Consider the following 13218-nt stretch of genomic DNA (forward strand, 5'->3'; position numbering starts at 1 on the left):
ACTGTGTTTGGCAAAACTCAATCTGACATAAACCTTTTACGGTCTTCTGAAGTGAAGAAGTGGGACTCCTCTGCTCTTCCATTCCTGCTGCAGTTACTGTTGTTTAGTGTGTGTATGTGTGTGTGTGCGTGTGCGTGTGTGTGTGTGTGTGGATCTGTGTGCCTGTGTTTGTGTTCTGTATGTTTCCTCTGCACCAAGTCTCTTCCCCCCACCGTTTCTGGGTTAGCACTCGCCGTCGGAGACCAGGAATATCATGGCTTCCTGCTTGCCAATGTCAGCCATGACGGTGGCCAGCTGGTTGATGTTGCCGCTGTGGAAGTGTTGTGCCTCCCACAGGTCCAGGATCACAGAGGTTGGGCTCGCTTTGGATGCAAAAAAGCTCATGTGTCTGCAGAGGAGGGGGAAAAAAAAAAAAAATCAGAAAAGATTTTATTAAAGCGAGCTGTGTGCACATATCAGAAAAGAGCGTCTTTCATTTTCTCTCCACCAAAAACAGTCTCAGGAAAACCTTTTTCAGCAGGTATTTTATTGTGCCGCTGCCTCGTGTAACTCTGTCAATGTCAGGTTTTATTGTGTGTTATATTGCTACAGCCTGATATCCCGTGTTGGAGCTCTGAGTAAAAAAATGATAAAAGGTATGATAGCACAGTCTGGCTCCTGAAAGTGCCATCAAATACAGAATCTCAGGCAATTTTCATTTGAAGCTTAACACCGTCGCCCTCATTTCTCTTTATTTGATGTTGAAATAGACCCTAAATCTCATATAGTAAATCCTATATGGACTTTCACAGTTAAGTCGGAAGTGACCTTTTCCTTTTAGGAGGCAGAACCTTTACGATCAAACCCAATCAATGACAACAAAGCAGAGGCCCCAGCCAGCTGTATATTTGATGTTGAGTGAGACCTGTTCCCTGTGGTACCTGGAAGATGCTTGTTTGATTTAATGGCCTTTTTCTGTTCTCCAGATGTCTGGGCCTTTAACTGTTATGTAGAGCACACATGACATAAAAATAAGAGACCCCTGGCACAGGGAGAGATTGGGTTGTGAGTGTTTGGTGTGAGACAAGGCGTGAGAAAGATGGAGAAGAAAGTGCCACCGAGTCCTTTTCACCTTGAGAAAAGGTCAGACTGTTTGTTAGTTCCTGGAATCATCTATTTGCTGAAGCATCCTGTGATGCTTCCAAACATGCGCCTCCTTTGACAACCCACCAGCACCGAGAACACAGCGAAACCACGCTATTTTGAGTCAATTGGATTTTTATAACGGCTCTTCCTCTGTGTCGGGAGAGCACAACAAAGAGACAAGTTGTTCAAAAGGAGGGGGAAAGAAAAGAAAAGAAAAAAAAAACTCATCTGGGAACCCTGTGACATTATTCAGATAAAAAAGACGGGAGCTTGGCGTCCAACAACGTCAGCCCCGCATATTCACCTCGCCGTGTGAAACACGAGCTTATCTTGTACGGCTCAGACGCAGCCGTCTTCACAGTCTTGGGAGAGAAAGATCAAATAAAAGGTTCTTGGCATTTTAAGTTTTATTGATTGGTCCCGTTCCGCCAGGTCTGAACATTTTACACATAGAGAAACAAACAGAAAAATGCTGCATGACAGAGCGGCGAGGATCTGCTGCCTTCCCGGGAAAACATGTTGTTAAGGACAGATCAAACAGCAAAGCAGTTGTTTCTCCCCGAGGCCTAAATGAGAATTGATTACGTTGAGCAAAACATTGCTAATTAAACCGGTAGTGCATCAATTCAATTTGTGATAAATTGGGGTAAATAAAGTTGATTGGACAAATTAAGTGTACCTATTTGATTTCATTACGGGGTAGAAATTAAATCGGGAGGATAAGGAATCGATGCCCGGCTTCATCCTGTTACAGGTCCGCCGGTGACAGAGTACAGTTACCGCGAGAGCGAATTGGTCTGCGGCCGACACGCAAACCTCCAAACCTATTCCATCTTTTCTGGCCGTTGATGGGCAGCTCGCTCGCTGCCTTTCCAATTACGACTGTTAAGCAGAATGTCGCAGGTAGAAGTTTAGCTGCACACTTTAAGCTGCTTACCTGTTTCTGAGGGAAAAAGGTAAGAAGGGGGTCATGTTTTCTTGCGGAAATGATAGCTGTATCCATCAAGACCACATTAATCCTATAATGTTAGCTGTGTCAGAGGAGGATTATCCTGCTGAGGCATTACCTTGTTTACCCCAACTTTAGGAAAAACACTCGACTCCGGTGATGCACTTTGCACCGATTGTGTCGTGCTTGTGCGACCTCCACATTTATACAACCCTTCGTCAAGTATTTTAAACAGGCTGCAATCAAGTGCGCACTCACGGCTGTGGCTGCATGAAGCTCTGCTGAATTTTGTTTGGAGGCGCTTTGATCCTCCGAAGATCGCCATGATCCGCTCAACGATCAGATAAAGCCCGGCGGCATCACACGGTCGGTATTTACCTCTCAAGTTTAAGTCTTTGTGCTAGCATTCTCCAGTCGGCTCCATTGGGACAAGGGGCATCCAGGCTGCTGCAGATCTTTTGCCTGATGAGGTACGGGATCTGAAAGGCGCTGGGCCCCGCGAGAGCCGTGGCATTACTGTCCATTAGCAGAAACTCTGAGTCCACCGCCCGGGTGTCCTGGTGGGGGAAACATGTGTTGAAAGAATGAGAGTCGTTTTCTTCGGCCTGCATAGGAATGACTCCTTGATGACTAATCAAATATGCAGAATAACGGCGGATGCATAATCAGTGGGTAGTTATGCTTGAACGCTACCTTGGCAATGTTAAAGTCGAGGCCAAAGCTCTGTCCCTCCCCCTCCACCTGCCACACGCACAGCTGGCAGGTGAGCTCGCAGGTGCCGAGGCTGAGCCGCTCCAGAGTGAACGTGCAGTGCAGGTACCGCTGGGAACCGTTCCAGATGTGGTAGAACGGGATCTCCTGCAGAAAAGAGAGGAGGAGGGAAAAAGAAAAAAGCACAGCGCGCACAGAGAAGCAGCAGCGCAGTCAGAACCTTGCATGATTGATTGTGCTGCACTTTGGTCAACTGTTGTTAAACGTGCTTTACAAATATATTTGACTTGACTTGACGTCTGAGGCAAGCCATAACAGGGCCGCCTGCTTGGAATAGACGGAGATTACCATTAATTACTGTGACATAAGCTGTCATCATTAGATAGAAACGGCTGACTGTGTCTGAGGGAGCAGACTGACAACATACAGACACGGGAAACAGGAATAAATGTGGTGAAATTAAAAGCCGTCTCCCCAACTTATTTAATCAGACAGAAAAACCTCATTTTAGTTTGAGGAGGTTTCACAATATATCTGACACACTGACATTACATTCATTTCTAGTTGATTCAGCTTTTCCCCCTCAGGTACACACACTTGGCTGATCTACAAATGATGCTGATGGTATTTATGCTGAAGCACCACATTTAAAGCGCATCATGTGGCAAAGATATATGTACTGTATGTATAATAGCTTTGCTGCACCGCACTAGGTTCTATCTAGCAAACAGTAACCACAGCATTGGATAGATTTTTTTTCCCCCCACATGGACAATTTCTTTATCTTCCTCTGTGTTGCTGCATATTCATGACTCATTTGCATCACCCAAGAGAAACACAGAGGTTGCGCAGCAAAAAAAAAAGAAAAAGAAAAAAGGGCAGGAACATTAACGACTCACTTTATTCTGAGTTCAACAACTAAAAAGACCTCAGCTTTCATGGCAAAGTGGACCTGCAGCACATTGTGATGGCCAAACGGGGGCACTGTTACCCAGACAGACTGACTACAGCAGGAACTGGGAGAAATGCACAAAAGTCTTCACTGGGCCCCAGGGAGACTAAAGGCCTTTTTGACTGCACTGCTGAGAGGGGAATAACACTTCCAAATGAACAGGCACAGTCTGGAGGAATAAGCCTCTGTTCTGGGATGCATTGTTGCTGCTGCTGCTTGCTTGGCACAGCCTGTGCGCTCTCTTTGGGGACCCGGTGCTCAATGCTTACATAGTTACAGCCAGAACATTTTCTGACTCTCATTGAAGCAGCCCTTGTGTGTCCATCATCGGGCTGAGGTGTAGTTGGCCATGCAGGTGTGGAGAGTGCAGCAGAGTTGGAGAGTCCACCCCCCCCCCAAAAAAAACAAAATCAGGTTGCAAAGTCCCCGATATTTACATACTGCTCTATATTTCACCAAAGCTCCCTTTGAGAGAGCTGCAGCAAGTGTAATCAATCAGTTTGAAGCTGTGGGTTACTGCGTACAGCCCAGCCCAGCCCCACCATGCACATGTACACACCTCATGCATGGCCACAAAATATACAGTGTCCTTGCTATAAAGAACACAGGAGTGCACACACGCACTGATAAAGATTCCCTCTGCTCCGATAAATGACTTGAAATTTACCCGCAGTGCCAAGAACCGAAAGGTTATTGGACAGAGACGTCCTGTAGTAACAGACTGAGAAATGCTCCTTTGTGTGAATCTTTAAAGTGAGCAAGTAAAGCCGAACCCAAACGCGCTTAATTAAAACTCCGAAGCAACTAAAATGAAAACAAGTTTCCTGAGAGATGGGCAGACGATGAACTCTCATTAACAATAAAAAAAAGTTGCTCAGGAATAACTTTTGATTACCTGGTTACATCACTTCTGATTCAACACAGACTATTATTTAATTTTTTTAATACCTCTGAATGGATAATTTAACAGAACTTGGATTCCAAATTGAGCACACAGGCAAGCCCAATAAAAGAATAATAATAAAAAAAAAAAATTCCCACAACTGCTGATCTACAAATTTGACGGATTCAGCCAGGCACTTGTATTACATCTGTGTGTTCATGCTCTGATGTGAAGTGACTCTAACGGCCCCCGCGGCCCCTCTGGGCGGCCCAACACACCTGGTAGCCGGCGAGCAGCTTGCTCCTCCAGTGCGCCTGCGGCATGTCGTGGATAGACAGGCGCAGGTTGTGGTAGCTGTCTTTGAAAAGCAGGACATGGGGCTCGTCAATCAGGCGACCCCCGAGCTGCCGCTCCATCTGCATCACCTCCTGATGAAAGAGGAAGAGGCAGGAGAGAAGCGTCAAGGGAAGTACACTCGCCGTCTCTGTGGTACGTGCAAATGCGCCAAACAATCCATAACTGTGCGAGTTTAGTGTGTATACTCCGCGAGGTGCATCGCTCTCACACAAGATGGTGCGGCTCGGCGCAAGAATGGGTCTATTCAAACTGGAAAAACAAACACACAAAAACACGAACAGCAGTGGGGAGGCAACAGGGACATGTGACATGCATAAAGGGTTGCTTGGCTCATATATGACACACACACGAACACAAACTCAGTGTGACCATGAAGTGGGGGGCACAGCACATGTTGGAACAAGAAGGTTGTGTCACTGTGTGGAGCTGGAAAGGACAGGATCAACTTCCCTTCTCAGGAGCTTTAATGACACCACAAGGTTGAACCCCGGTCTCGCTGTATGTACGCCCAGCTTTCTGCACGCCCAGCTTTCTACAACTGCATTAGCATGCAAATGCTGCAGCCACCCCAGCCTACTGGCTACCTGGGCCGTGATGGAGGAAGTGAACGAGCCATTAGTCAACTGCTCATTGTTCTCGCATGGCGACTCTCCTTAATTTCATTTTTGTTTTCGTGCCAGGAGAGATTTGTAAATGCATGCTTAATATTTTAATCTCTGTGGGACTTGCTCAGTGGACCATTTGTTGCCATCCAAATGACCATCTGGAATGGGATGATAATATCCACCACATTTCCCTCTGATTTATCAATTGGTTCTGAGCTGGGAGCTTTGTGCTGAACAAGTCCTCGAAATATCCAGTACTTTGGATCTTGCTCACATGTGCCTCCTCACACTCTAATCAGAGGAACATATTACAACAGCGCAAACAGAACTCTGAAATCAGTAGTGTGAAAAGACCTCAAAAATAAGATATGTTGCTTTAATCTGTGCAAGGAAAGAAACAAGATGGCAGCAGAAGGAAAACAGTGAGCCAGGATGCGCCTCAGATTCGACGAGACGCAACTCAAAGACAACAGCTACAAGAGGGAGACTGGTGTATAGATAGTGGCCATATGTTGAGTTTTGCATGCCAGCATGGTTGCCCATGGTATGATTTCAGCAAAGATATCTAATTAAGGTGGAGAATGGCGGTAATTTCTATCTGCACAACACTGATTCAATTTTCTGCCCTCTTTCCCAGGAACGGGACGAGACTGATTCCAATTATAATGGAAAGGAAGCTGTTAATTATCCATTTGGAATCTCTACCTGTGTTATTTGATGTTCTCTCTCCTTCACTGAACAAGCACTTTTTGGTTCAGCCTGGGAATTGAGTTCCATGTTAGCTCAGTGCATAGCTAATTTCCATGTTTGCTTAGTGCATATCCTCTTGTTAACATGAATATTATGCCCCCAGTGATGATCCAACTCCTATTCTGCATTTACGTTGCTGTATTTATGTTTTTACCCCGTAAATGCCACAGAACATTAATAATGCACAATGATCTGACTGTATGTGGCGAGCTGGAATATACAGCTGACTGTACTGACACACCAGAGCTGTGTGATGTTACCCGGCCCACTTGCTCGGAGGGGGAAGGTCAGACAACTGCTCTGAATCAAAGCGTCGAGGTCTAATGAGTTAATAACAGAGGGCAGTGCTTTCTCTACACAAAGCCCTCTGCTATTATGTCTCGTACAGACACAAAAGGCACATTATGTGGGCTTCCTGAGAGGTTCATTTAAACAGTTCTTAAGCGCAATTATTTGTTGGGTGCGATTAGCATTGCAAATTGGCTGGTGGACTTTGATCAGGTCTTTGACCTATAGAAGCGGATCTATAGGCCTTGCAAGCAAGAGAACAGCCCAGAATGCCAATTATCTTATCATCAACATCTAGCGAACCGAATGAATACTAACTCCCCTGTCTAGCAGTTTGTCAGGTTCAAGGCTGACATGCTGGGATTACACTCAAACAGGGTCTAGGACATGATCCCGCCGCTAAATGACAGGGACACTGAGCCGACTGGGCGGAAACATAGCACGGGCTTCTCCTTTGAAGAGTGCATCCTCAAAAAGACATCGTCTGCCTCATGCATTGTTCATGTGTGTCTAAGTGACGGAGAGTGTGCATAAGAGTATGTTTTTGTTCAGGATTTCAGCATATGCTCTGGACTGAGAGAATAATGGCCCTCTTTACGCTCCATTATCCTGTTAACAAATGACACTGTGAGCCTGCTAATAGATGAGAAGCTAAATTTGAGCATATTATTTGCTCTTTCTGGGGAAAAACAATGCAAGGTTTTGAATTAGTTTATCAAATCACATATTAATCACGACCTCGGAGCAACATTTTTGCTGCCATTCAGCAGAGATGAGAAGAGCTGGTTCTCTTGAGATACCCTGAACCTGGGCAGCTATGGAAACATTAAGATGCATGAGATGGGCAAGAAGTTCAAGTACCGCAAGAGAAAAACCCCTTTTGTTCTGACGGAATTCAAGATAGCCCGTGGTGTGTGTGAAGACTGTGAATTTAGAGCCGGGCAGAGCCAAGACCACCCCCTGACATTCAATGAGGCTGGCTAAAGAGAGTGAGATAGAGCAGGGACGAGTGAAAAGAGCAGGAGAAGGAGAGAAGGGAGACAGAGGCAGCTTAACATTTGTGTCTCCAGGTCACTCGAGTGGCCAGCTTTAGCAAGAGAGATAACAGGATTACTGCAATCATGGCCACAGTTTTCTATGACTTCAACCCCCCTTTTTCTACCCCACCCCCCCCGCCACCATCTATTTGTCCCTCCCACCCCGCTCCTCGCACATCCCCTCGTCCTCCCGGCGTGGACCAGAGCCGGGGCTGTGATGGACTGGGGCCGGGCTCCACCGGGAAACAAGAGACACTCATACAGCTAATCTCTTCGGGATGGTGCTGACAGAAAGAGGTTAGTGTCTGCACCAAACTTTTTCCAGCAACAAAACAGCCCGCCGTCGGACACAGGCACGAAACAAACTGAAGAAATCAAAGGTGTTAGCGGAGGCCTGGATGTATAGTAAGAACTGGGCAGCCACGAAGCTGCAGCCCTTTCCTCCCAGCGAGGTCAAGCTCCGACTCATATTTTTCTCTTGTTTTGCCTTTGTGTGTAATAAACTGATTAACTTAACTCGCCATGATGGGGATTATGAGCACTGCTTGATCGATTAATTAGTCAAGCTACAAGCGAGAGCAACACGCAGGCGTTAATATCCCCATAAACCCACCCTCACCCCTGTTCCACTGTTAGCAACGTGGTGCTTAAAAATGTGCATTCATAGTGACGATCCATTTTCAGTGCTGCTCTTTTCAGGCAAATGCATTTGTTTATAGAGAGGAGCCTGACTATGTGGGCTCCATAAATCTGTGTATTTGTCAGCAGGATGTGACAGGCTTTTCCTCTCTGACTGAGAGTCTATCAGTCTGAGCTCCAGTGGCCGTGCCCGCTACAGTCAACTCTGATTAATAACTACAAATAGAAGGGACTTGTCTGCTCAGTTATAAATGGGGACTGTGTTTGCTAGGAAAAAGATGCACATTCTGCCTGATAAATCACAAGGCATGACTGGAAAGAACAGCACACAGGAACACAAAAATATAATATGGAAACAATTTCTCAGCTGGGCTCCATGATAAAGCGGACTGTCCTGTTTAAGTTAATGCCAGCAATTACTGGGCTGTATATTTTCTTTTCCGAGAACGTCTTGCTAGTAACTTTTCTGATGGAGGGATCCGAAAAAAGAAAAAGTGCATATTACCCCCTGTACTTGCTGCTTTTCTCTTCTCTCACACATGAAAGGAGAAAGTTTATGTTCCTGTGCAGCCGGATGCTCAGGAGTGAGTGAGGAAATGTCAGTGAGAGCACATAAACACTTTAAGAGCCCTTTAAAACCCAAATAAGAATCATAGCTTGAGGTCAAAAGAATCCAGGAACAACTATCTAACCAGTGGGACATCAATTAAATACCAATTTAAACCTGGGATGTACTTCTTCTTTTCTTTTTTTTTTAACAATCAAGACACAAAAAGCTAAATGTACTCGAGTCATTACAGGGAAACCGACAAGGGAGTACATCTGCAAGCAAAAATATCAAGGGCACAAATGGACTTCCTTTCTGTCACCATTTCAATCCCCGGACCAGAGATTTGGGAGTTTATGGCTATTAAATGTCACTTTAACCTCACGACAATAATGATTCTGCTTAGTTACTTTGAAGGATCTGCCAGGAAGCAGGTTAACACGTTCACTATGCAATATGCCGTCAGGATGATTAGGATCCGGATAATTAGGACTAAACTCCGAGTACCTGAGGACGATGGGAGTGTCAGTTTTGAAGAAGTCGTAAAACAAATTAAAACTGTGACCTGATTATGAAGCCATAAGAAGATCTGAGAGCTTCAGTTCAATTCATCCTCTTGGGACTATGAAAATAGCCCAGCAATCTATGCAGAAGTTGGGGAGGTAATTCAGAAAATGGGGGACAAGTATTGCATTTTCTCTCTGGTAAAAAGTATGAAACTTCACTTAGCTTTGTTGTATTTTTACACATGTCCACACTGTGTAAGTGCACTAATGGATCATCTTGTCTTGTTTCATCCACTCAGGCTGAATTAAATATTGTGAGGGCACACAATGATGCAAAACATCAATAATTCCTCTTCAATGCAAACTAATTAAAACTTCAATAACAAATCTGCTTTGAAAACATAACCATCAAAAAAAAAAAGAACAGACTTTTTTTGGCAAAATGCTGGGAGTTAAAAGTACACAAATTGTATTGTTAACTCTCTGTGAGTACATTAAAGAAAACTTCACAGAGGCTGCAAAATGCTCAGTTCTTTCATATTGTACAGAGAGTGAGCCTGGTTGGGCTGATGGGGCTTTATTTTTCGTGTGGAGTATGCATGTTCTCTATCTCTAGGATCCTGATTTGGATGAAGTGTTATAGAAGGTGGATAATTGGATATTTTACTTAATACCTCTGAAATTCACATAATAGGTCAATCAAACAAATTGAACTAGCAAAGAGAAATTTCTGACTAACTCACTTGAATTGGTACTATTTATCATGGTCCCTGAAAAGTACTGCTCAATAAGGAAATGCTGACATGTGCTTCACCTTCCATAAAAAATAAATCTGACAGAAAGTGGGCGGACTATAAATCATTCTACATGAACACTGCCACTGGCCTCACAAAACACAGACATGTGGGCGTTAAATAAAAAAAAACATTTAGTTATCAATAAACACAGAAATATTTTGCTATTGTTCACTGCGGATTAAACTCTGTGGAAAACGGAGTATTTGATCCGTTTGTCCACAAAATGACAGATCTTGAATATCACAGCCACACGTGAAAAAGGAACTGCACCGATCTTAAAAAAGACACCTCTGTCGGCGCCCTTCCAGTTAATTAGACGCTGGTGTTCGGTGCATCTCTGCACCGAGTCGGAGGCCCGGTTCACTGCAGGTGTTTCAATCAGTCGTGGGATGGCAGAACATCAGTGATGCTCTCCCACAGGTCTGGCCGGGAACAACCGAGTGCACAGTGAGGGCGCTACCAAACGCCGATTATGTCTCCTCTGCTGCTGTGCCAGCCTTGGCTGGGCCCATCAAGAGTGGGACACACATTAAATATTAACTTAATTGGTCCCGGCAGAGCCCTGCTAACATACGGCAAGCATCAGACGAAAATGTCACTGTTTCCCCAGAGCCCCCACGCACTTAGGATCAAAGACAATAACATTGGTTCTAATCTGCTGTAATTGGGAGATAAGAGATTCCATGGTACAGCATGCATAAGTGCAGCGAGCACGCGCGTGCACCGGAGGGAGTGTGTGTCTGTCACTCTCCCCGACAGAGGCTTGTCAGAGCAGATTGACAACCGGCGATCATGGGAGAGGAGAAAAAAGCTCAGCATCGCGTTTGGTTTCTACAGTTGCCTCTCTCTGCTGAAACACTTTCTTTACATTGCCCATCAAAAACAGCCCGTTTAACTGTTTCATGCAAGGATGGTTAACTTCTTGAGTGAAAAAAAACAAACAAGGTTGAGTATGCTAGTAGACGTTAAAACTCACTTGGCTGAAGGAGTACAGTACGCCAATAAAGCTGCTCTGCCCTCCCCCCTCATGTACCACCTACTGCTCCTCCACCACTGTTACTTACTACAATTAACTCTAATGGCAGCCATAGTGAAAGTCTAATCATAAATGGTGCATTTTAAAGATAGTGATTAGTGATTAGGCTGAACCTCTCCAGGGAAGTTTAATCTCCACTCAAAGTAGTTAATGTACTTGCTAAATGAACTGCTCCCTCCATAATAGCACCAAGAGCAGTGTGGAGTCGAGATTACTAAACAGTGCGGGCCACGTTCTAAATCACTCACTAAAAACTACAAAACCCCGGAGACGCCGTGGCTTACCACAGGACCAGGTTGTGTGAGAGACGGGGAGCTAATGCACTCAAGGGCGCCGAGGGAGCCGCAGAGTATGGCAGCACAAGTGCTGGAGTCAACAAGCTCAGATGTCCTTTTCCTGGCTAAGAGAGCGAGAGAATAGCAGTATAAGAGCTAGCCAGAGGGAGAGGCAGTGAGAGAGAGCATTTTTGTGCACCGGTAGCCTTTCCTGTATCCAACACAGGATGCACAAGGTCACTTCAACAGTCACACTGCAGCAAAACACCACGAGGTCAACTGATGATCTGAATACACAGAACAGCCTATCATTAGAGGGGCTCTGACAAGCAAGTACAACGTTAGTGGGGGTGATGTGCGTCTACCTCATGCACATTTTTACATACGCCACTGCATTAGAACACATCTGAATGTCAGCCAGCAATTTTCCTGAGCACGCCTGCTCATGCAATAGCTGTCAGAGACCACAAAGAAAGCAGCAGGGGTAGAATCAAGCCTCAGTGAGACAGATGTGGGCAGGGAGAGGCTTCTGTACTTCCCACCCTACAGCCACAGCCTGTGCACAGTTCTCATCTCATCTTCAGCTCCCTGGAATGAGAGAGTGCTAATTTCATTGCGCGCCCCCAGTGACTCCTGTTGTTTATGTCCCACCGTCATCCATAGATTGTGCTGGTGGCGGACCTCCGCACGAGGGAGGTCAGCTATTACAGCGAGCAAAAAGTGGACTCAAGCGCAAAGTGGCAGTTGTGGCAGTGGGTGGTGTCAGAAAAAAGAGGAACAGCTTGGAGAGAGAAAAGGGAGGTGGGTGAGAAAGAGAGAGAACAGCGAGAGAGGGAGGGAGCACAGGGGTTGCTGGGAAAAGATTGGGACAGGCTCTCCTTTTAATTTACTAATTAACCATGCAAATGAAATCTTAACAGGCTACTCAGAGGCAGTCCTCGGGGGAGGGAGGAAGGCATTAGTGCTTGATTATACTCCGTCCATGAGGAGGGGGGGGGGGCGGGGGGGGGGGGGGGGCGAAGCAAAATATGCTGTTGAACAAAGTGAAGGGAAACTTCCTGGCCCGTGGCAGCCATGCAGAACGGCCAACAGCGTGTAAAGAGTGAAACCTCCCTGTCGTGCACACAGGAAACAGAGCCATCATATACTATGATTTACCTGAAGAAACGGTATGCATTGTCTCAATAGAACCATCATTTTCACAAATTACATACTCCCGAAGTGCACATGGTGTAATCAGGCCTGCAATATTGTTAAATTTACCATGGCTATACCTAACTCATACATGTCCAGGCTGATTTCTAGCAACCCTCCAATGTGACAGACAATGCTATTACACATAATAGCCCACCCATCACTCAGCTGATGTGAAACCACCCAATTGGTGCAATTCCGAGCCTGGGAGAATCTGCCGGCCACACGGAATGACAGGCAGCGCCACATTTGTCACAATTTACCTTGAAGACGTCCTGCGTGTCGTCCATGCAGTACACCCTGATGTTGTACTCCAGCGTGGAGCAGTAGGCGTCAGAGAAGAGCACCAGTCTGAGGCGCTTGGCTGCGCCCATGTGCAGGGACTCTCCCACCAGGGCGAACGTGCCCAGCTGCTCCGAGAACAACCGGCATGTCTCGGTCTCAAGCTGGCAGTAATAAGGCTCCGACACCAGCTCCTCCCCCATCAGCAGGACGTCCTGCGATAGAAAGAAAATAAAGCAGAAGATGTGGATGGGAGGTCAAGCACCCAATTTATGTTGGAGGTGA

At 45.8% G+C, this 13218-nt stretch overlaps 1 protein-coding gene across 1 annotated transcript in view; it reads right to left on the reverse strand.

Moving 5' to 3' along the window:
* Nucleotides 1–222: 222 nt before the first annotated feature.
* unc5a (unc-5 netrin receptor A) overlaps nucleotides 223–13218 on the reverse strand; it is a gene marked incomplete at its 3' end in the record, with an annotated part of 143655 nt that continues 130659 nt past the window's right edge. The window contains exons 12-16 of the mRNA XM_080501739.1: nucleotides 12915–13148; nucleotides 4899–5048; nucleotides 2768–2932; nucleotides 2453–2631; nucleotides 223–388 (exon numbers count right to left, since the gene is read on the reverse strand). Of these exons, the coding sequence (XP_080357865.1) occupies nucleotides 223–388; nucleotides 2453–2631; nucleotides 2768–2932; nucleotides 4899–5048; nucleotides 12915–13148 (894 nt within the window). The remainder of the gene's footprint in view (nucleotides 389–2452; nucleotides 2632–2767; nucleotides 2933–4898; nucleotides 5049–12914; nucleotides 13149–13218) is intronic.

The sequence above is a fragment of the Blennius ocellaris genome (genome assembly GCF_963422515.1).
Source record: "Blennius ocellaris genome assembly, chromosome: 9".
Taxonomy (NCBI): domain Eukaryota; kingdom Metazoa; phylum Chordata; class Actinopteri; order Blenniiformes; family Blenniidae; genus Blennius; species Blennius ocellaris.